The 25,164-nt window shown below is 39.6% G+C and overlaps 1 protein-coding gene across 1 annotated transcript in view; it reads right to left on the bottom strand.

The window, feature by feature from the left end:
• Positions 1–383: 383 nt before the first annotated feature.
• DBX2 (developing brain homeobox 2) overlaps positions 384–25,164 on the bottom strand; it is a 101,988-nt gene continuing 77,207 nt past the window's right edge. Inside the window, exons 3-4 of the mRNA XM_044061995.1 lie at positions 22,730–22,914; positions 384–1,368 (exon numbers count right to left, since the gene is read on the bottom strand). Of these exons, the coding sequence (XP_043917930.1) occupies positions 1,054–1,368; positions 22,730–22,914 (500 nt within the window). The 3' untranslated portion in view covers positions 384–1,053. The remainder of the gene's footprint in view (positions 1,369–22,729; positions 22,915–25,164) is intronic.

Here is a 25,164-nt window from a genome sequence, read left to right on the forward strand (position 1 = left end):
CTCACTATAGTACGATCTCCACTCAATATGCTGAATTCACAACAGCAAATGCACAATACCATTCGCTGTTGTGCATTCAACATGTTTTTTTCGCACATACAAACCTGTGCAAAATTACTTTTGGATATCCGTTGTCGCACACTTCAGCCTCAACATTTTGATGGTACACCCTTTCAGTCTATGACAAATGTATGTTTATATTGCCCCACAGCAGTTTATTTATTATTTCATTATTTATGTAGCACAGTCATACTAACACTATTCCATTGCAAATGCTGAATGTATGCTTATTTTTGAAAATGAAATAATTATGAATTTCAAAAGATTATATGATGAGCTGCCAATGTTTAGGATACATCTGAGAGAAAACCTGCAAAACAAAATGCCTTATAATACAAACTTTTAATAAAGTTTCCATTATTTAGTATCTATTTACATACTTGAACCACACAATAAACATTATTTACATTGAGTTTACAACTTCAGATTAAATTAATCATGTCAGTGTACATGGCAGATTTTAACTATGACTGTAAATTTATGAACATTAATGAATACGAAACTAAGAAATTCCAAACAGACTCTTATAATTTTCTGTTTAGTTTTAGAAGTCTTGATGTACTCAGTAATTATTCACCCACAATGAAGATGTGTAATTTTCCTGAACAGTTTAAGACTGATGTATGTAAAACAGCTGGTCTGCCTGTTGGACTTTATGAGTAATTTGTAATAAGGAATTTAACATAACATATTGTTGTTTCTGTTATCTAGAGTACACAGCAAATGTCATCAGCAAATGGGACCATACTTATCAAAACTTTAAATAGCTTAAAAAAGCAGTGCTTTCAATTACAAAATGTAAAAGTAGAGCATATTAAAATGTAAAACAGTTTAGTAACTCATAAAAAAATAGTTACATTGATTTGGTGATATTTTCCATTTTTTAAGTTGTTGACCAATGTTTTGTAGTACATGTTTAGTCATATAAAAACCTTGACACTAATAGCAAATTTATACCTCACTTTGATCATATTTTTGCTTATTCTCTCAATATTATCTGCGACTGTTTCCTGGTTCTGGGTATAAAAACAGTCTTTTTCCAAGTAACCTGGATCTTTCAAATACTGATGTATTCCTGCATATTTGTCCTTCTGATATTACAGGAGACTTCTCACTATATTCAGTATTTGCCTTTTTTTCCTTAGTGAAAGAAACATTAAACGGTGTGCACTGTGGACTGTAACTATTTGAAGACACTGAAATATCACTTTCTTGTGGAGAATTGTCATGGGCACATCTGTTCGAAAGTATTTCTTTTTCTTTAGAGTTTCGCCATTTCATTCGTCTGTTCTGGAACCAAATCTTTACCTGAAAAGAAATGAATTAAAAACAATGTTACATTTCAATTCACTATTCAGTACTCTTAACTGGTGCAATAGTAATTTAACAATTTTCAGGTAATTCTTGTAAGAATGCAATGTTTTAGTTAAATGCTATTCAGACAGTTGCTGTATTGTGCCAGTCTTTTCTAGCCCACAAATGTAAGAAAATAAAATACCACTAAGAAGTTGTAGTGGTCATTTATTGGTGGTCTCATATCTTACATTTTCTGCATAAAATGTAATCTTTGTGTTTAGTTTTACAAATGGGACTATTAAAGAAACAAGCACTTTTCTAATCCTTTTAATTCCATAGATGTATATTAGTAAAAAAACAATGCTTAGAATACTGCAGACTTCTTGAGTAATAGACACTGTAATGTCCTAGTTTCAAATAAAGTCAGACTAGTCAACATTTTTACACTGTTAAACATTTATTTTAAATCATCTGTTTTGTTCTTTCATAACATGCCATTACGGTAAGAGGGAGACGTAAACCAGTTGTTGGTGGTATACCAACAAAATGACCCCAACATGAAATAAAGAATAACATTTAGGGTTATTAGCACTAGTTTGTAGTCATCTGTTAAAAGAATTCTCTTACTTGCTATGGGAATCAGCAATGATCTTAGTGTGTTGCATCTCAAACTAAATAAAAGTTTATCATTCCTCCTGTGTGTGTGTCATTAGTTATATCTCTATTCCCCTCCTCATAAATGTTCTCTGAAGCTGCAGCAGATCACTTCCTTAGGTTCACTGTCTAACTTTTCTCTTTTTCCCATTACCGTAAATGTGCCTACTGAACTCACTTTCAAACAAAAATAATTCTACTACATGTTTAATGATTTGTGAAAGGCAATGGAGCTGCAGGACAGGAGGAACTAGAGGGTATACATTTCTAATATCTCGTAGAAGTTGTCTGTATAGTGCCAGATAAGGAACACATCTTGCTTATACTTCCATGTGCACGTCACGTGTGGCATGGCATGCATGTCATGCCACTGAGGCCTGCCAGAATCTGAGAAAACAGTCTATCAGGTGCATGTTTGTGATCACAAAGGACAATGGTAAAAATGTCACCTCAGGATGAGTGGTCTGTGATTGGGTCAAGGGTTTTTCAATCCCACCTCCTGTCTTGACCCATTAGTGCATAGAATGTGTTGAACTGGAGAAACAAAATAGTAAACAACCTATCTTTTATCCTTATTGATCAGAGGCACAGCTTAGGAGTTGCAGTTGTAACCTATATGAAATGTCTGCAGACCCTCTCTGTAATATACCAATGGCAGATTATAGCTGCCTAAAACCTTTCATATCATAACTGACTGAGTTAGACTGGGCTGCATATGCCCATCAGTTCTGAAATGTAAACTGTTGAAGGTTTTTCATTTTCTTCTTGCCCACATGCCTTAGATAAATTTATTAATTTTCAATATCACATAAGCACAGATTTTGTCAATATATAAAGAAAGCTTGGATTGCCTGCTCTTCCATTGATCTATTTCTGCATAAGCTGTGGACACTACCTAAATAACAATTTATTTACTTTTTTCCAAACAAAAAATAATTCTTCTGTGCCTGTCCCATGAATTATTGAATTTTCTCATTGCTTTGGATGCTATCGTCCCTTTAGGGATTAATCTGATTCAGCACCATGACAGTAACTTGTATGCTTTCTACGGAGTCACCACCACCCTGCCTATACTGTATGATTATGGTACTGTTTTATGGGTTTGGAACATTCTAACTGTCCACAGAGCTAAGAAGAGCTGAAGATTTGCTCCATGAGTTCCAGCTGTGTAATAGTAAACTACACACATGGGAAAAGGAAAAAAAACTGAGGAATGCTTTGAAATGAGCAAACAAGCAAACTAAGAGCAGAACGTATCAATCAAGAGGGAAATTTATTGTCTGAATTACAATAATAACAGTGTAATGATGTGGAATAAATGTAATAGGCAGCAAATTCAGTTAATTTAACAGTTTGTACATTTTCAGCCAGTACAGAGAGTCAAACAGTCTAGAAAGTTGCCACTGAATGAGGCATGATAGATGAAGGAAAACATCTCATGTACCCTGCCTCTCCATGTCGTGATGACTGCCTGCCAGACCAGTCCATTTCAATTTCTTCTGAGATAATTTGAAACATTGCATGGATGTCTGATTCTCTACTAATCTGTTATGACTCAAAATTGTGCAGCCAGGAAACTGGGATTATATATGTGTAGATCAGAGTGTAGCATGCGTGTGCTTTGTCTTTAAGAAGCATGCAAGGCTGTGTGTGCATGTATAAATTCCAGACACATGCAATCTTTAGTGTCATTTTGAAGAAGCAGCCAGTGTGTAAGCATGTATGATCACAGCAGTTAGTTTGCATACAAGTTACTTAGTTTTAGTCAAATATGTTTTACAGTAATTTGCTTGTATAGAATAAGGCTGCCCATGAAGACTCATTTATTCGTGTGCCAACACAAAAGCAACATGGTGCCAGAACCGGGATGGAAAAGAACAAAACATTTGGAGCCATGAGATGTAAAGGCAACAGTGAAGGTAAAACCAAGAGAAAACAGTGTGAACATAACCAGAAGGAATTAAAGGTAATGAAAAGCAACACAAATTATTTACTCAACGCAAAGAGGAAAGAAAAGGCGTTACAAGGCCATAAACCGCATTATCAGGCAAGTGGAAAGCTGAAAACGTTTAACTAAAGAAAATGTTTAAGATAAAAGTGTTTGATGAAACAAGCATATTTAAAGATAAAACGAGCATGTTAAAGATAAAACAAGCATGTTTAGAGCAGAAAGAGTGTGTTTAAGGCATAAATGGGCATGTTTAGAGTAAAACGAGCACAAAGAAAGTACGTTGGGCATAAAAAGAAAAAGGGTTTAAACAAGCACAAAGAATAACAAATAAATGAGAAAGAAAAGGGGTACAGCAGATAAAAAATTAAGGCAAGGCAACTGCTATGTTGGGAAAAGTGCTGTGTTTGGACATAACTGCAACTTCGTTTGATATCGAAAAAGTCACTAAAGACATTTAAGTTTCTCAGAGTGTGCAAAAGTGCTGCAGTATGTGCTTATTACTGTGCATGTATTTCAAAGAGTTCACTGTGTGTAAAGTGCAACTATCTCGTGTAATTCAATTGAAGCATGGTTGTTTGAAGAAAGGTTCTTGTTCTGGGTGCGGCTGTACGCAGAGTGCCGCCATTACAGAGTGCTTCTTGTACTGTAAAGAGTTGCCTGGCAAGGTGCTGCCATTTTGGGAACATTCCATTTTGCATTTTTGCCTTTACCAATTCCAGTAGCAGATGATTCAGCATTGTTGCCTTTACCTATCAAAGTTCAAAAAAAAGCATCGCAAAGTCCGCAAAACTTATTGAAACTCATAAAAGTATCGCAGTCTGAGAAACTTATCGAGGTTCATAAAGCATTGCAAAGTCCAAGAAAGTATTACGTTAAGCTCCGTAAAGCAGTAAATAAGTTGAAAAGCTATTCTGTTGAAAGCTCTGTAAAGCAGTAAATAAGTTGAAAAGCTATTCCGCTGAGTTTCGTGAAGCATCGAGAAACTAAAAGGCTATTTCATAAAGCACAGTGAAGCATTAAGAAATTTGCAAAGGTATTTCACAAAGTGCAATAAAGCATCGAGAAGCCCAAGAGGTTTATTTTTCAAAGTCCAGACAATTGAAAGCATTAGGTGGTTATTCACTCACACAATACCAGTAAGTGCAAAGAAAGGAAGTGGAGCTGTAAAGAAGAAGAGCATTAACCAAACTGAATGTTCATGCCAATTACCTGTGCACCTATGTGTACATGTGTGTGTGTGTGTGTGTGTGTGTGTGTGTGTGTGTGTGTGTGTGTGTGTGTGTGTGTGTGTGTGTGTGTGTGTGTGTGTCTGTGTGTATATATTTCTATGTACTTGCTAGACCCTTCACTGGCATGTGTTAATATGGCGGAGAGATTTAGCAAACCACAACCGCTTGTGTTTGACCAGAATATTGCAGAGATCTGGAGAATATTTGAACAGGAGTATAATATTTTTATACAAGCAGCTTATGCAGATAGAGATGTATGCACAAGGGCATTTATTTTGTTGAATCCAGCAGGATCTGAGGCTATAGAAAGAGAGCGATCATTTGTATATGCACCAGCAGTGTATGAAGGTGAAGGTGCAGATGGCCATATTGTTGTGCAAGCTGAATCCAGAGAAGACCCAGAGTGTTTAAAGTGTAAGTTCGGAGAAATGTGCAACCCCCAGATGAACATTACATTTGTTTTACACAAGAAATCAGAAGCCAGAGGAAACATTTGCAGCTTATATAACTGACTTGAGGAACAAGGGCAAAATGTGTCAGTTTGGTGACTTGAAAGATGAGCTGATAAAGGATAGACTTGTATGTGGTATTAATAGTGCTGCTGTGAGGAAGATTTTGCTTCATGACTGTGATTTGACACGAAGCAAGGCAACAGAGATTTGTCAGATCCATGAGGTAACAGAGAGGCACACGAACATGCTTATAAATGACAAAAGTGTGGTTTCAGTAAGCTCCAGAGCAAACGTAGACAGTATGCAACACGTGGCAAGCAGAAACAGTCCTAAGCAAAGAGTAACCATAGGAATTCCGAAGAAAGTTCATAGGTTCATAGGTTCATACTAGGCTATCTGCCCAAGGGCATTTATAAGCCTAGCCCATAGTTAGGTGGCTTTCGCCACCCCTTTAGTTTGAAGAAAACTATGTCTATTATTTTGCTGTGCCTCTGTCAAGCAGTGACACTGAAGTAATCCCTGGGGTATATCTGCGATCTCCCATCCATCGGTCAAGATTCCTCTTGAACAAGGCCAGCGAGGTGCTCTGCCTCACATGTTCCTCACATTTTGTTCCACAGCATAGGGAGTCTCTGGGTGATGAATCTGTCCCTCCAGCACGTTCTATTAATAACTGTGTCAAGGTTTAAGTCTCCCGCCCTTGTGGTTCTGAGGGATCTAGATTTTTTGAGGTGAAGCATATTCATCAAATCTGGGTTTGACATGGCCTTATATGTCAGGCACAGGTCACCTCTGAGCAAGCGGTATGTGACTGAATAGAGCTGGAGTTCTTTCAGTCTGGCAGCATAAGACATATTTTTGAGACCCTTTATCCTTTTGGTGAGGAACTTTTGGGGCCTTTCGAGCTGCTGCAGGTGTCAGGTCAGATACATTCCGAATGGGGCATTGTACTCAGTCATAGGTCTAATGAGTGATGAGTACAGGGGGACGATGACCTCCCTAGATCTAGATGTGAATCCCTTCATGATCAGGTGGGCAATGTAGAAGGTTTTCCTAACTACTTTGGCAACATGAGTGTCAAACGAAAGGTTACTGTCAACCTGGGTCCCCAGATCCCTGATGACTTCTTCTGTGCTCAGTGGATTGCCACCTATATGGTAGCTAGGGGTAACCTTGTTTTTCCCGAAGGGTATGACTATGCATTTCTTGGCGTTTAACTTTAGGCCATGGCTCTGGCACCAGTTATCCGTTTCTGTGAGGCCCTTCTGAAGGATATCTGTGTCAGATGTGTTTTCGACTATGGTGCCCAGTTTGCAGTCATCTGCAAACTTTGTCAGCCATAACCCTCCTGTGTTTGCTTGTACTTCAGAAAAGTAGATGCCGAACAAGAGTGGTCCCAGGACTGAGCCCTGTGGGACACCACTTGTGACAGGCTTTGAGTCTGACATGGCGCCAGCAACTCTGACCCTGTGGGTTCTGTCACTTAGCCAGTTTGCAACCCATCTTGTGTTGTATGGGTTTACATTTAAGCTGATGAGTTTTTCGATGATACCTGAGTGGGGTATTGTGTCGAAGGCCTTTGCCAGGTCGAGGTAGGCTGTATGGACTGCCTTGCCCTCATCAATGGCCTTGGTGACTGTTTCGAAAAAGTCAACCAAGTTTAAGAGGCATGATCTGCCTTTGACAAAGCCAAACTGGGTTGGATCCAAAGTCTGCAAGTTCCCTATGTCTTTATTTATGAGTTCCATTATGATCCTCTCTGTGGCTTTGCAGATAAGGTTTGTCAAGCTAATGGGACGGTAATTTCCAGGGTCAGTGGAGGCACCGCCCTTATGAAGGGACCACAGTCGCCGTGTGCCACTCCTTGGGTACGTACCCTGAGGTGAGGCTAAGATTAAACAGCTGTCCTAACTGCGGGTTTAATTACTCATTGAGTTCGTGGAGCACACAGCCGGGGACACCATCTGGTCCCATGGATGCTGTGTTTGCCTTGGAGAGAGCAGTTCTCACCTGGGCGTTGGAGATGTTTGGGGGGCTACAATCCTCTGGTATAGATATCTCTCCTTTTGGGGGGGAGGGGGAGAGAAGTTTGCACAGAACCTGTCAGCCAGTATGTTGGCAATGTGTGTAGGTTCAGTAATCTTCACATCATTTTGAACTAATTCTGAGCATATCTGGGAGTTTCCTCCTAGGTTTCTAACATAGCTAAAGAAGGCCTTATGATTGTCTTTTGAGTCCTTGGTGATTTTTCTCTCAAAATTTGCCTTGGATGATTTTATGAGAGCTCTTAGTTTTTTACTTATAATGATCAAAGGTGTCTTACCTTTCAAGGATTTTGCTCTATCTTGTAGGAGCTTCCTCCTTTTGTTGTAGAACTTGTTTATGGCTGGGGTCCACCAGACTGGACGCTTGCCTTTGGTACAAAGAGTCTTAGTTTTGTTTGGGATTGCCTGATCCATGCAGTCCTGTAGGTGCTGGTAGAAGGCATTTGTAAGTGATTCAGCGGTCTGAGTAATGTTTACCACTGGCTCAGGGGCCTTAAAGGAGACCACACTAGTTTTTAGAAGTGTGAAGTCGGCTTTTGAGAAGTTTTTCACTGTGGTCTTTTTATTTCAGGTGGGGCGGGATGAGGACCTCCAGAGATTAGTTTATGATCTGATCTCACCAGTGAGGGGTATACTTCCGTGTTGAACATTGTGATCCCATGTTCATGATGATGAGATCAAGTATGTTTTCTCCTCTTGTGGGGATGGTGACTAGTTGTTCCATGGCATTTGAGTTTATGAACTCCAGGAACCTTTGGGCTAGAGTGTTTGGGCTTGAGTAGTGTTCCCAGTCTATATTAGGGTAGTTGAAATCACCTAGTATGATGGTATTTGGAGATACATTTATCCCCTCCAGTGTTTTCAGGAAGGCCATGTGAGGTTCCTGAGTTTGAGAGGGTGGCCTGTAACATGCTACAAATTGCAGAGCAGTCTTGCCTATGGTTAATTGCACCTGGATGGTCTCCGATGCATCGTGCGTTGCCACCAACCTTGAGGTGTGTGTCCTTTATGAATATGGACACCCCCCCTCCTTTCTTGGTGATGTCCGGATTTTGGGGCCGGAACGCATGATATGAGGTGAAACCTGATAGTGCTGGGGTGCTCTCAGGAGCCTTGAACCAGATTTCTGTCACAGCACAGACATCGATGTTCTCCATACTGAGAAGGGCCTCGAGTGCATGCATCTTGAGATTGAGACTTCTGGCATTGAGCAGCATTACCCTTAGTTTTTTTTCTTTTTTTGTGTTCTAGGGTGGTAGGTTTAGAATTTGAGCCTTGCCTAAAAAAGGCAGTTCCAGGAGAAGTGCAAGCTCCACCTCCATCTCAGTGCCATACAAGCATGAGTCAGCAAAACCTAAGTTAAGCTTTATTGTTAACTGTCAAAACTGGTGCAAATCATGAATCTAAAAGAGAGAAATGTTTAGCGTATGGTCAGCAGTGCCATAAGTGTAAAAAATGAAACAATTTGCAAAACTTTTGAAAGTGAAGAAAGCTTCATGCATTTATAAAGGTCATGCAAGAAAACAAGTTGATAAAGTAGAGCCAAAATCAAATTTTTATGTAGATGGTGTATCAGTGCTGGGAGAAAGAGTTGACACAGTAAACCTATTGACAAGGAGTGAAGTGTTTTGCACAGGCTGGATCAATGGGAAATTCACAGAGCTCAAAGTAGACACTGGATCAAAATGCAATGTTATATCAGCAGATACATTTGCAAAAGTGAGAACCAATGAACAACTCAATGTAACCAGCAGTGCGAGACTTGTTGCGTATGGAGGTGAAGAAATTCGAACCGAAGGTTCAGTAATGCTTCCATGTTATTTGGCTGAAAACTGTTACAACTTATTATTCTATAATGTCCAACAGCCAGTGCAATCTTTACTAGGTCTCAAAGATAGTTTGAGAATGAATCTGCTTTCTTTTGCTAAAGAATTTCATCATGTGAGTGCAGTTCCAAGTCCAAGTTTTGCAGAAGTTATTTTCTCAACGTACGCTGATATTTTTGATGAGAAGTTAGGCAAGCTTCCAGCTGTGTATTCTATGAAATTAGACCTCAAAGTAACTCCAGTGGTCAGACCAGCAAGAAGAGTTCCAATAGCTATGCAAGATAAAGTCAAAGCTCATTTGGACAAGATGGTGCAACAAGGTGTGATTTGTCCAGTCGCAGAACCAACTGAATGAGAGTTAGCCATGGTAGCCACTCACAAGAAAGGCTCAGATGAAATCAGAATATGCATTGACCCCAGAGATTTGAAGAAAGCATTAAAGAGGCCATATCATCCAATGCACACAGTAGAGGAACTCACAGCTCTAATACCAAATGCTACTGTATTTTCTGTTTTGGATGCAAAGAGTTCATTTTGGCAAGTGATGCTTGATCACAAATCCTCATTTCTAACTACTTTTAGTATCCCATTTCGCAGATACAGATTTCTAAGGATGCCATTTGGAATAAATTCTGCAAATGAAGTTTTTCAGCATGCAATGGAACAAATTTTTTCACGTTATCTTTGTGCCATAATAGTAGATCTACTAGTTGGAGGCAGTGACGAAGCAAAGCATTACAGAAACCTCAAGAAAGTTCTAGATAGAGTGCATTAAGTAAATTTGAAGCTCAATCCTCTGAAGTGCAAATTCAGACTTCCAAAAGTAAGCTACATAGGATATTTGTTTACAATTACAGGCTTAAAACCTGACTCAACCAAACAAACAGCTATTTTAGAGATGTCAGCACCAGATAATATGCAGAGTTTACAGTGTTTTCTGGGCATGGTCAGTTATTTGGGCAAGTTTATACCAGATTTCAGTGAGGGGACAGCACTGTTAAGAGAAATAACACAAAAGAATGTTGTATGGTCATGGTTACATCAACAGAAGGCATTTGATGACCTTAAGCAGAAAATTGCACCCCCCCCTACATTAAGGTACTATGATGTGAATAAACCAGTTTTTCAATCCTGTGAAGCTTCTAATTTTGGTCTTGGTGCAGTTATTCTACAAGAGGGCAGACCAGTAGCCTATGCATCTAGGAGACTTACTCAAACTGAGATGCATTATGCTCAAATGGAGAAAGAACTTCTAGCAATAATTTTTTATGTTCCAAGTTTCACGATTATATTTATGGTCGAGCTATTCAAATTGAAAGTGATCATCAGCTCTAGTTACTATTCTAAAGAAACTATGCATTCTGCTCCTGCAAGATTACAAAGAATAATGCTCAAATTGCAAAAGTGCAATTTCAAAATCATCTACACTAAAGGTAAATTGCTTTATCTGGCTGATACTTTAGCCCAGATCGCCTAGAAGTACAACAGAACTGCTTGATGCTGAAAATTTTGACTTAGATGTAATGTCAGTGCATAATTTTTCCACCAATAAACTCGATGAGTTGAGAGATCACACTACGGCTGATCGAATTTCACAAAAGCTCAATCACTACATCAGTGTTGGATGGCCATCAAAACAATCCAGTGTATCACCTAAGGTGCAATCATACTTTCCCTACACAGATGAATTGTTGATGGTAGATGGTATCATTTTCAAAGGTCCAAAAATTGTTCCTGTTTCATTACAGCATGAATATATTCAGATTTTGCATTGTGGACACCCAGGTTTATTATCCACTAAGAGAATGGCTAGAGAACTAGAATTTTGGCCTTCATTATCCAAAGACATTGATAGTATTCTTTCTTCTTGTTCGATATGTAATAGTACCAGAGCACATTTGCAAAAAGAGCCATTTCAGCTAAATCCAATACCTGAACTACCTTGGTCTACTGTTGCAATTGATATCTTTGAATGGAATAATCAACACTATTTGGTTTTGGTAGACTCTTACTTGAACTGCTTTGAAATTGATCTGCTACCAAACTTAACCTCAACAGCTGTTATCATTAACATTGTTTTTTCAATTCATGGTAGTCCTCACAAACTTTATTCTGACAATGGTACTTAATTTACTAGCCAGTTGTTTCAGAAATTTGTGAGAAAATGGGATTTTGTACATGTCACTAGTAGTCCTAAATATTCTCAATCCAATGGTCTAGCTGAATGTGCAGTATAGAGTGCAAAGCAATTACTTGAAAAGTCAAAATGTTACAATACTGATATATTCTCGAATTTACTTAATCTCAGAAACATACCTTGTGACGATATTCTTGGCTCACCTGCTCAAAGACTACTTTCCAGACAAACTAGAACTACGCTACCTATTTCATCAAGTTTGTTGAAGCCTAACTCTAAGAACAATAAAACCGTCAAGGCTCAATTGTTGAAGAAGTGTAATATCCAGAAATCTAGTTATAACATATCAAGCAGATTTCTTCATTCATTGAGGGAAGGAGAGATGGTATGAATCCAGACAACGAAAAGTTTTGATCGAATAGGACAGCTAACAGGCATCCGTGCCGAGCTGAGATCTTAGTGGGTAAGTTCTGAGGGTGTAGAGTATAGGAGGAATCGCAGACATCTTCCTGTACCAGAATCATTACCATTGCCATCACAGCATTGTATCTGTGATGCAGACTCTAAATCAAAGACTGAGTCAGACATTGTTTCCAGACCAGTTTGTGTTTGAAAGGCTGATTCTGTTCCAGAGAGTAATTCAAACATTCCACAGGTCAAGCATTTTGCAGAGACTGTTCCAGTTGCTAAAACTGATTCTCAGTTTGTCACATGATATGGACGAGTTTCTAAGCCTAGTGTGAAATACACAGCAATGTGGACTTGATTGCATATAGATGTGTACTTAGTATTATGTAATGCATGTACATTATTTGTGATTTCTGCTTGCTAAATGTCTCATGACAAATTGCACAATCTATTTCTCAAAGAGGGAGGATGTAGATCAGAGTGCAGCATGTGTGCACTATGTCTTTAAGAAGCATGCAAGGCTGTGCGTGCACGTATACATTTCAGACATGTGCAATCTCCTAGTGCCATTTTGAAGAAGCAGCCAGTGTATAAGCATGTATGATCACAGCAGTTAGTTGCATATAAGTTACTTAGTTGCAATCAAATGCGCTTTACAGTAATGTGTTTGTATAGAATAAAGCTGCTTAAACAGAACCCACAAAGACTCGTTTATTCGTGTACCAACACAAAAGCGACAATATGGGCCTGCCAATGCATGATAGAGGGTGCCCCAAAGTGGAAACTATTACTGCCTGTTATCAGAGGTCAATAGAAATCAGTATACTCCAATATGTTATGAATAATACTAGTGAAAATCTGTCATCTGATATTAATACAGGCTATAAAAAAGCAAAAAAGAACAGGAACCATGCTAACTAGAGCTTACAGGGTTATGTCATGTTTACAGATGTTTTCTTTTTAAGATCCCATTCCTCTCTGACATGAAAACACCTGCCAGTCATTCTTGTCTGCTCTATGTAGACCTCACATGTCCCAGGAAGGTGAGGATTTCGAAATGGAAGAACTCTTTCTTCATGTTTGAGAATGGCAGGACTAAACTTGAGAGGCCTAAATGGTTATTTAATCCATTACATAAGTAGATGTAAGGGTATCTTATGTGCAAGCCATTGCTGTCAGTGTATATGCATGCTACCATACAAGCATTCCCTGGAATGTAGAGTTCCTCTTGATATTACCTGCTAGCCTCCACTGAGTAGGAAACATAACACATGCTCACCCTGCCTCCAAGAAAGGAAAACTGCTCTCAGCTGCTCAGTCCTTCCCATTCCAGCCAATCCCAAGAGTGACAAGACTCACTCCCCTAAGAGAAGGAAACCAGTCTGGTGGATCCCTGCCATAACCAGGCTATACAATAGAAGGAGGAAACTAGTTCAGAAAAAAAGCAAATCCCAAGAAGGAAAGACATCCCTGATCAGTATCAGTAAGAAAATAAGGTCCCTCATAAAATCATCCAAGGCTAACTTCGAAAGAAAAATAGCCAAGGATTCGAAAGATAACCACAAAGCCTTGTTTAGCTGTGTCAAGAATCTAAGTGGCAACTTGCAGATATGCTCTGAGCTAGTGCAAAATAGCACAAAATATACTGAACCTACTGATATTGCCAACATCCTGGCAGATAGATTCAGTGCAAACTTCACCCCCCTCTCACCCCAAAAAGGGCCCACAACAATACCGGAAAAGTGTAGTGTCCCAGAAATCACAGACACACAGGTGAAAATAGTCCTTTCAAAAGCCAAAAGCACAGCGGCAATGGGGCCAGATGGTGTCCCAGGCTGCGTCTTGCATGAACTACAGAATGAACTAACCCCCCACCTAAACACACTGTTCAACCTCAGCCTCTCCACAGGCTACGTGCCCATAATATGGTGCACAGCAACAGTTATTCCACTCTACAAAGGAGGGGCCACAACTGACCCTGGTAACTATCACCCCATAAGCCTGACTAGCCTGGTCTGCAAGGCTATGGAGCGCATCATCATGGAACTCATTAACAAAGACATTGGAAACCTCCAAACACTTGACCCAACCCAGTTCGGCTTTGTTAAGGGCAGATCATGCCTACTAAACCTGGTTGACTTCTTCGAGACAGTCACCAAGGCCATAGATTAGGGGAAGGTGGTTCACACAGCCTACCTTGACCTCGCCAAGGCTTTTGACACCATTCCCCACTCGGGAATTATAGAAAAACTCACCAGCCTTAACATAAACCCCTATGTCATGATATGGGTTGCCAACTGGCTTACAGACAGAACTCACACGGTAAGAATAGCATGCTCTAGGTCCAACTCTAAACCAGTCACAAGTGTTGTCCCACAAGGCTCGGTCCTGGGACCCCTACTGTTCAGCATATACTTCTTAGAAGTACAGACAAACACAGGAGGACTACGGCTAACCAAGTTCGCCGATGACTGCAAACTGGGAGCCATAATTGACTCTCCAGCTGACGCGGACATTCTCCAAAAGGGCCTTACTGAGATGGACACCTGGTGTCAAAGTCATGGTCTCAAACTAAATGCCAAAAAATGCATAATCATCCTATTTGGGAAAAACAAAACACCCATAAATTACCACATAGGCGGCAGCCCCCTTAATACAGAAGAGGTAATAAGAGATCTGGGGACCCAGGTAGATAGTAATCTCTCCTTTGACAATCATATTGCCAAAGTAGTTAGGAAATCCTTCTATGTAGCCCATCTAATTAGTATAGGGTTTGCATCTAGAAATAAAGAGGTTATAGTGCCCCTCTACTCATCACTCATCAGACCCATCATAGAGTACAATGCCCCATTTGGGATGTACCTCACAAGACACTTCCAACAGCTGGAAAGACCACAAAAGTACCTCAACAACAGGATTACTGGCCTCAAACATATGTCCTATGCAGCCCGACTGGAAAAACTCTGGCTGTACTCAGTGGCATATCGCTTACTCAGAGGTGATCTCTGCCTGACTTACAAAGCCATGTCCAGCTCAGAATTGATGGACATGCTCCACCTAAAGAAATCCAAGTCACTGCGAGCCACTCACTCTAGTGAGCTAAACCTCACCACAACAATAATAGAACATGCTGGAGGGATAGATTCCTGTCACAGAGACTCCCCATGCATTGGAACAAAATTCCTAACTACATTAGGCAGAGCCCCTCACTAACACTCTTCAAGAGAAACCTTGAAGAGTGGATGGATAACAGAAAATACACCCCTGGGATCACTTCATTGGCTCTTCTTGACAGAGGCTCAGTTAATTAATCAATGGGGCGGCGAAAGCTGACACACTCTGGCTAGGCTTATAAATGCCCTCGGGCAGATAACCATAACCTACCTATGAATGTATGAACCTATGAACTATTAAAACCCAGCTGGCTGGTGATGCAACCAGCCATCTTGCCCTGCACCAATTGGTTGGTATACAGCCCACATGTTTCTGAAAAACTGGACTTACTTTGAGTGCTTGATAGGCATTAAGGTTACGATGGCTACTGACAGCCATGATCTTGAGGGACAGGCTAACTTCTATCCTGACTGATTTGCTGTTCTCAAAAAAAAAAAAAAAGCAAACTCATCACACTGTAATTTCATTATTCCACATTTCAGGGGTAGTCCATCTGAACTACAGTTTATCCACAACCTAAGATCGATAAGCTGATCAGTTCTCAAAACAGCAGGTAAATATTGTATGATAGATTCCAAAATTATGCCACAGAAGAAGTTAGTTGGCAAAGTTAGTTTTCTTCCTAATCCCTCAGTCCTTTTGCCATACTGCATAAATTCTGCAAAAAACCATGAAGCCAAAGAAACAAGATGAAGATGGTAATAAAAACATACTCATTGGAAGTGACAGACATGGCAGTTATTTTCATTTTATATACATAAATCATCATGATTCTTCACTTCTCCCATCATAGCTAGCAGATGTAACATCATAAAACACATCAGGACCTAATCTTTTTGAAGGGCAATAGTGGACTTTTTTCCCAGTAAAATGTGGCCTTTTAGCATGCTGTTGAAAAGGCAAGCTTCAGTAGATGAAGTTCAAGTGAATTTTATCAGTTTTAACACCAGTAGTATGTACTAAGACCTGTGGTAAAATATCAAATCTGTATAGTGATCTTGAATGTAATGGGGAAGAAAAAACAGAATGAGATCCAAATTAAAAATTAACTGTAGGAATGCCTTCCAGGCTGATGCATTTCCAACACTGAGCAGAAGTTAAAATGACCAGCTTTCCATTACATGTAATCACAAACTATTGTTGACATCAGTTTCCACAAAATCATGCAATAAAGCATCCTGTCTAGCTGCTGAAATCCAGATAAGATATGTGCCACAAATGTTCTTCGATGATATACTAAAAGAAAATAATACTAACCATATAAAAAATCAGAGTAGTAGACCATCCACTATTCTAGAACAAATAACTATGGGGGTGTCTATGGACTCAGGGATTGGGCAGTGGCTGTCACATAGCGAGAATAATATTATGCAGACCGCAGCTTCTGTAGTAATAGCTGCCTTGTCGCTGATTGATCTGGAAGTGTACAGCATCATCCTGATTCGAATAAAATCATTGGGAATCCTAGAAACTTGTTCCCTAATCAAGAAATCTTTGAATAAAGGTTCTACTAACCTTTTCTGGACCTAGAATACATGTCTTAACACAGTAACTTGGTCTTTTCTATTTAAAATTGTTAAGAATGTGTTCACTTTTTAACTGAAAAAGTTCCATTTCAGTCCTGATCTCTCTGACACCTTCTGGTTTATCTTAAGCACATGAATAGTACTGAGATATTGTAACAAAATAGCAAATTATCATATTTTGACTAGAAATCATCATCTCAGACATAGTCCTTAATTCCCTGCATTCAGTATGCTGATGTGGAATCATGGTCCTTTAGTCATCTTCTCCATGTCATGAAACCTCACTTGACAAAGTAGCCTCCAAAGGTGATTCATCAGAAACTACCTCATGAACAAATGACCTTCCTCAGAGTAACATTTTCCATATTTCTGTTACTTACAATTTGCATATTGCCAGCAGAAATTAATTCATTTTTAACACTCACTTTATCCAGTTCAAGGGCATGGGAGGTAGAGCCTATCCTGTCAAGCATATGACAAGCACACATATACATATTCACATATGCGCATGCGCACACACACACACACACACACACACACACACACACACACACACACACACACACAAAAACACACACACACGCACACACACACACACACACACACATATGTATGCACATACATACACACAGATATACACATACATGTATACACACACACACACACACACACACACACACACACACACACACACACACACACACAAATGCATGCATGCACAAACACATACACACGCATGTATACACACTCACACACAAATGTGCGTGCACACACCCAAGCACATGCACACATACTCAAACACACACACACACACATGCATATATGCACACAGTCACGCACATACAAATGCACACACTCAGAAGCATGTACACACACACACACACACACACACGTACACACACATATGTATGCACATACATACACACAGATATACACATACATGTATATACACACACGCACACACACACACACACATACACACACACACACACAAATGCATGCATGCACACACATACACACGCATGTATGCACACTCACACACAAATGTGCGTGCACACACCCAACCACATGCACACACACTCAAATACACACATACACACACACACACACACACACACACACACACACACACACACACACACACACACACACACACACACACACACAAACATCCCATACAACAACAGACAATGTTGACATCATCAATTCCACTAATATCACATATTTTAGGATGCTGGGGGAAGCTGAAGCCCCCAGCCCCAGTGAAAGCATATGCAGACACAGGAAGGATGTGCAAATTCTGAAAACAAGACAATGATTGTAAGAACAAATACAGTGAGGTTTCCTTCTATCTCCTTGTAATGATAGTCAGAAGTATCTGTTTGTCTCCCTGATCATGATGATCCTCTCTCAGTACTTCAAACACTATAATATGTAGAGGAGGATGATTGTCATCCAAAAATTTAGACAAAAAAAATCTTGCTATAGGAAGGTACTTACATAAAACCCTCTCCGTAATAAGTTTGTTATAGCAAGTGTTTCACATACCAACTTACTGTTAGAACCATGTTGGCACACAAACTGCACTCCACATGGAGCTGCATGTCAAACCAAATAACAGCTTTAAAATCTGTAACATACCTCACACAGTCAGGCAAGCAGCAGCTAGAAATTACTTTTACTGTTAATCACCTCACAGCCCAACAGGTTTAAAATCTACAAGACATTTTATGATCAGAAACCCAGTCATAAACATCTATCCTAGATGGCTTTCAGTGGATTGAAATAAAATTGTCCCAAACTGGAAGCATTATTTGCATACCCAGTTAGTGATTCAGGGGCCAAATTGGTCACCAAATTGTCTGATGTTTGCTTGAAGGCAAAATGCTCAAGACTGTTTACTGAGTATGGAGTCTAGATATGACTCTGTACTGTTAACCAACTTTTTCAATGCAGGTGTCAGAAGCTGCTAAGACTGCATTTCCCCATATGTATAATTTCATCTGAGAAAAGTAGCTATTCCCGCAGGAAACATTGCCTATATGCGGTGTTGTGACTCTAAGATGAGTTCTTATAATTCCCTTTACCTAGGGCTATCACTAAAGGATCTACAACACCTACAAACACGTACCACTAAAGACGACCCATACATCTCCAATGATGCAGGATCTGTAATGGCTTCCTGTCACATGGTACACTTCCTCCAACACTTTTTTACCTCTAAAACCCTACATGACCTGGGTAGATGATGCAGACTTGATTGAAAGAATAAAACTACAAAGCTGAAACATCAAATGAAGTTTTCAGCTGCAGTTTCTCCATACCTGCCTGAAGATAGCTTCCCATACACATCTCTGTTGTTATAGGTTCATAGGTAAGTACTATGCTATCTGCCCAAGGGCATTTATAAGCCTAACCAGAGTGTGTTGGCTTTCACCACCCCCTTAGATAAGTTCCCTGTGCCTCTATCCAGCAGAGCCACTGCATTGATCCCTGGGGTAAATTTTCTGTTTCCCATCCACCCGTCAAGGTTTCTCTTGAAGAGTGCTAGTGAGGGGCTCTGCCTGATGTAAACTGGAATCTTGTTCCAAAGCATGGGGAGTCTCTGGGTCAGGAATCTATCCCTCCAGCACGTCCTATTTATCATTGTGGTAAGGTTTATATTCTTAGAGCATGTGGCTCTCAGGGATTTTTTTTTTTTTTGTTTGTTTGGTTTTTTTTAGGTGGAGCATATCCATCAATTCTGGGTTGGACATGGCCTTGTATGTCAAGCAGAGATCACCTCTGAGTAAGTGGTATGCAACCGAGTACAGCTGGAGTTTCTTTAGTCAGGCTGCATAGGTCATCTGTTTGAGGCCAGTAATCCTTTTGGTGAGGTACTTTTGTGGTCTTTCCAGCTGTTGCAGGTGTCTTGTAAGGTACATCCCAAATGGGGCATTGTATTCTATAATGGGTCTAATAAGTGATGAGTAGAGAGGCACAGTAACTTCCTTTGTTGTGGATGTGAACCCTTTTGAGATTAGGTGGGCCACGTAGAAGGATTTTCTAACCACCTTGGCAATATGATTATGAAAGGAGAGATTGCTATCTACTTGGGTTCCCGGATCTCTTATTACGTTTTCTGTATTTAGGGGACTACCACCTATGTGGTAGGTCGGGGGCACTTTGTTTTTTCCAAAGGGGATGACTATGCACTTTTTGGCATTCAGCTTGAGGCCATGATTTTCACACCAGGTATTCGTCTCAGTGAGACCCTTCTGGAGGGTGTCTGTATCAGCCAGAGAATCAATTATAGCCCCTAGTTTGCAGTCCTCATGTGCTTACCTGTACTCCTGAGAAGTATATACCAAACAAGAGGGGTCCTAGGACTGAGCCCTGGGGGGGCACTACTTGTAACCGGTTTAGAGTCGGACCTAGAGTCTGCAACTCTCACCGTGTGGGTTCTGTCTGTGAGCCAATTTGCAACCCATCTCGTGACATAGGGGTTAATGTTCAGGATGGTGAGTTTGTCTATAATACCAGAATGGGGAATCGTGTTGAAAGCCTTTGCGAGGGCTAGGTAGGTTGTGTGGACCTCCTTACCCTCATCTAATGACTTGGTGACTGTCTCAAATACATCCACCAGGTTTAGGAGGCATGATCTGCCCTTAACAAAACCAAACTGGGTGGGGTCCAAAGTTTGGAGGTTCCCAATGTCTCTGTTAATGAGTTCCATGATGATGCGCTCCATAGCCTTGCAGACCAGGCTAGTCAGGTTTATAGGGCAATAGTTCCCAGGGTCCTTTGTGGTGCCACCTTTTGTGGAGTGGGATAACTGTTGCTGTGCACCACTCTGTGGATATGTAGCCTGTAGACAGGCTGAGTTTGAACAGTGTGTTTAGGTGAGGGGTTAGTTCATTTTGGAGCTCTTGTAAGACACAGCCTGGGACACCGTCCAGTCCCATTGAGGCTGTGTTTTTGGCTTTGGATAGGGCTGTTTTAACCTGTGTGTCAGTGATTGCCGGGGCCTTACATTCTTCTGGTATGGTTATGGGACCTTTAGGGGATGAGAGGGGTGTGAAATTTGCATTGAACCTGTCTGCCAAAATGTTGGCAATATCAGTCAGTTCAGTGTATTTTGTGCCATTCTGCACCAACTCAGAGCAGATCTGAGAGTTTCCACTTAGGTTCTTGACATAGCTAAAGAATGCTTTGTGGTTATATTTGGAGTCCTTGGCAATTTTTCTTTCGAAGCTAGCCTTGGATGATTTAATGAGGGATCATAGTTTCATGCTGATACTGATCAGGGATGTCTTTCCTTCTAGGGATTTTGCTCGTATCTGTACTAGTTTCCTCCTTCTATTGTAGAGTCTGTTTATTGCAGGGGTCCACCAGACTGGTTCCCTTTTCTTGGAGGAGTGAGTCTTGGTTTTACTTGGGATAGCATGATCCATGCATTCCTGCAGATGATCATAGAGTGCCTTTGTATAGGTTTCAGCAGCTTGGACAGCATTGTCCATTGGAATGGGGGCTGTGAACCTTTCTACCTCGGTCTTAAGCAACGTGAAGTTTGCTTTTGAAAAGTTTTTCACTGTGGTTTCCTTGATTGGGGTTGGGGGCAGAATGTGAATATCCAGAGTGATTAGTCTATGGTCTGATCTACCCAGCAAGGGGTTGACGTCAGGTGTGGACACCGGTGGCCCATGTTGGTGATGACCAGGTCCAATATGTTGTTCCCTCTGGTGGGAGTGTTGACCAGTTGCTCCAGGGCATTCGAGTTTATAAATTCTAGGAAGGGTTTGGCAAAGGAGTTAGTACTTGAGTAGTTCTCCCAGTTAATGTTTGGGTAGTTAAAATCACCCAGTATTAGGGTGTTTGGTAGGACCTTCATATTTCCCAGTGTCTCCAGAAATGTGGAATGGGGATCCTGGGTCATGGTGGGTGATCTGTTGCTAGCTACAATTTGGATTGCAGTTTTGCCCGTTGTTAGTTGCACTTGGATGATCTCTGATGCAAATGCGTTTTTTTATATCAGAAAGATTAAAGAGATAGAAGTTAGCCTAAAATGGCCAATAAAACTACAGTTTCTGGGCAGAAACCACTCATCCAAGGGCAGGTAGGTTGTTCAGCGCTCCCCACTCTCACTGGTGAACAAAGAAACTTCCTTTTTGCCCAAGTAAGGTATGGCCAAACACAAAAGCTTAAACACAGTCCAGGTATCAGCAGGTATCTGAAACTGGACTTTTCTAGCTTAGTAAGGTTGGAAAATAGAAAGATTTTTTGTTTTTTTTTCAAGAAAACAGTAGAAAGAAATGCAAAACCACTTTTATAGTGCAGTAATGGCTGTTGCAAGTGGGAAGCCAGTAACAGTTAAAAATACAATTTACAACAAAAACAAATTTTAAAGTGCAGGCACAAATAAATGCAATTTCAGTGTAAAATGAGCATTCTAAGAAGCAATAAATACCAGAAAATGAGTGTTTAGGTGGAAATAGCAATAAGCAACAAGAAAAAACAAAAAAATGGTACTTAAACACTCCAAAGTCTCTCCTTTTGTCTCTTTGGCATTGTAGATCTCTGCAGGACACCTGGGCAGGAACTGCTGTGCTTATACAAAAAACACACACACACATATATATATATATATATATGTGTGTGTGTGTGTGTGTGTGTGTATACATATCATACTGACCAGATTTGACAACTTGTGGGTAGGAGTAAAAATAATTTCCCAGACATTTTGAAACTTCACTATCAGAATTCTGTGTTAGGAAATTCCAAGAATCAAACAGAAGTACAAATACATAATAAAGATACAAAAAATAGTTTATATATATATATATATATATATATATATATATATGTGTGTGTGTGTGTGTGTGTGTGTGTGTGTGTGTGTGTATATATATATATATATATATATATATATATATATATATACATATATATATATATATAAATATGCATACATACTCTGACTTCAGCCTCATACCTGTGACTCCTTCAGTCCAAGATTAGTTGCAAGCTTTTTTCTGTCTACTTTGCTTATATATTTCTGTTTCTGAAACATTGCTTCCAGTTCCTTTCTCTGGTCTTCGGAGAAAACTGCCCTCCTCAGGATACCTTTTCTTGTTTTGGCATCAGTTGTTTCAGTCAATATAGGCAAAATACTTTCTTCTGATAATACATAAAAAAGATACGTAAATATACTATACTGTTGCTAATTTAAAATATGAAGTTATCCATATACATATGCAAGTAGCCAAGGCATGTAATCTATATATCAATAGCACTGGAAAGAATAGTTCACAGATATATTAATTATTTTAGTAAATGATGTCCATCCTCTAAAACAATCTTAGTTATTAATTTTAGTCACTGCATATTTCAGCATTATTTTTATTTAAATACATATTTAGTTGTTTTGCGCTTTGTTATTTTTATTAAACAATGCATGGTTCACAGTTAAATATTGTATTGTTACAAATGTTCTGAAACATAATCAGAAAACAGTTACTATGGTACCAACAGCATCCTATCAGCTCTGCCTTTCTTATGCATTAGCTACCACACTAAGACATGCACTATCAGTTTTACACCAACAGATGGCGATGTTATAGTTTTTAATTAGTTCTGCATCTTCTCAGCGGTTTGGCTCAAGACATAAACTTTAATTTCTGAGGGTGAGATTCCTTTAGAAGCCATTCTAAAATTATATTTTGAACACTCCTGTATGCTTCTTCCTTTAGAGGTAGAGATAGTAGTTATAAGCTCCTTATTTATGTTCTTTATCCACTAAATTAATGTCAGGAATTTTTATATTCAGTCAGTTATGTCTTAATTTTCTGATGGTTTATATTGTTTCTCAAAAATCTATATTTTAAAAGACAATACAGAATTAGGAGTTACAGCTATGAAGTGCTAGTAAGCTGAAGACTGCAGTGCTATGTTCAGTTCTGTCAGTTTCCATTTCCTTTGTGGCAAGTCACTTAATCAGACATTCTTCAGATATGACTCATGAAATATGCTTGCACCCATATCTCTCAGCTGTCCAGAATTTTGCAGAATTTCCAGATTATTGCTTCATGTTTTGGTCTGTTCCTCATAATATTTGTGGATTTCTGACAAACGCAGTAATTAAATAATGACGCACATTCGACATTCAGACTTCATAGCCATCATAAAATGCAAGCTAATGCATGACATGTTATTCTAGCAACTTTCTATGTCCATGTTTATGAGCAATTTTTAAAATCGCTCTCAATTTTTCAACCTTTGTTCCATCATTAGTTTTGACTTTGTTTCTGTTTCTGGCACTAAGAAGTTGACAGGTGCATGCATTTAATAGACTTACCCTGTTAACAAACTAATAAAATTAAAACATGTTTAGACACTGGCCATGTCAGCACTGCTTTTTCGGGTAAATGACTTTTCTAATTTAATGGATCTTTTTCTTATTGTTTTTATTCCTGGATTTTAGTGGAATCGATGAATTATGCATGTCCCACAGTATGCCTGCTGTATGCAGGTCAAATGACATTAGTGAACCTGTGGAGTCACAATGAAATTCCCTGATGGAAGGTAGAGGGAAATGTGTATAGTGCTGTAAGCAGCTGTTGTCAGTTACTGTACATAATCAGATGATAGTTACATAGGTGAAAGTACAGTGATGACCTCATCAGACTACATTAATGAGCATGCTTAATCACAGAACAGTTATACAACAGTACAAGATGAGGCCTGCTCATTGTGCTCTGATCAAGTGATAAACTTTATAAATTCAGTATTGTGTTTGTGTGTCTGTGTGTATGTGTGTGTATGTGTTTAAAAGTTATTCTACAACAGTTATGGGCAGTAACACTGTGGACTTGTACAAAAATGTCTTAATATTCAACGCTTGCCTTTTTATCGGCTACAGATTTGCTGTCTGGCAAATGTTTGATAATTGTTTTCTGTTTCCTCAACCTACTCATCTATTAATATTTGCTTTGTCATTTCCCCCCCCAATTGTTTTTTTATCGGTTGGGGTGAGGTCCATGTTCTTTTGCATTTTAAGGAGTTAGTTACCTTTTAATAATTGTCTGACTCTTTTTTTCTTCTTAATGTTTTTTCCCCTATTTACCTACACTTGACCTTCCAATCATTTGTTCTTCTCTACTTCTCTTTGTCATTTTCCAGTCATTCTTCCCATCTTTTTAAACTTAATGTTTAGACCTGGTCTTCTTCTGGGTTCTGGACCAGCATCGCTACCCATTCTTTCCCCATCACAGGGGTGACAACAATCATACAGGCAGACATGAAGAGTGCTTCTGTTTTACCTTAGTCCTATTTGTGGTGACCAATGTGGGCACCTGAGTCAATATGGACGTATCCTATTTCACTGATGTGCCTGCTCTTGCACATGCAGTCCATGAGAGTTACCATCAC

This window comes from Protopterus annectens, chromosome 2.part1 (genome assembly GCF_019279795.1).
Source record: "Protopterus annectens isolate FY-2018-M chromosome 2.part1, PAN1.0, whole genome shotgun sequence".
Taxonomy (NCBI): domain Eukaryota; kingdom Metazoa; phylum Chordata; order Ceratodontiformes; family Protopteridae; genus Protopterus; species Protopterus annectens.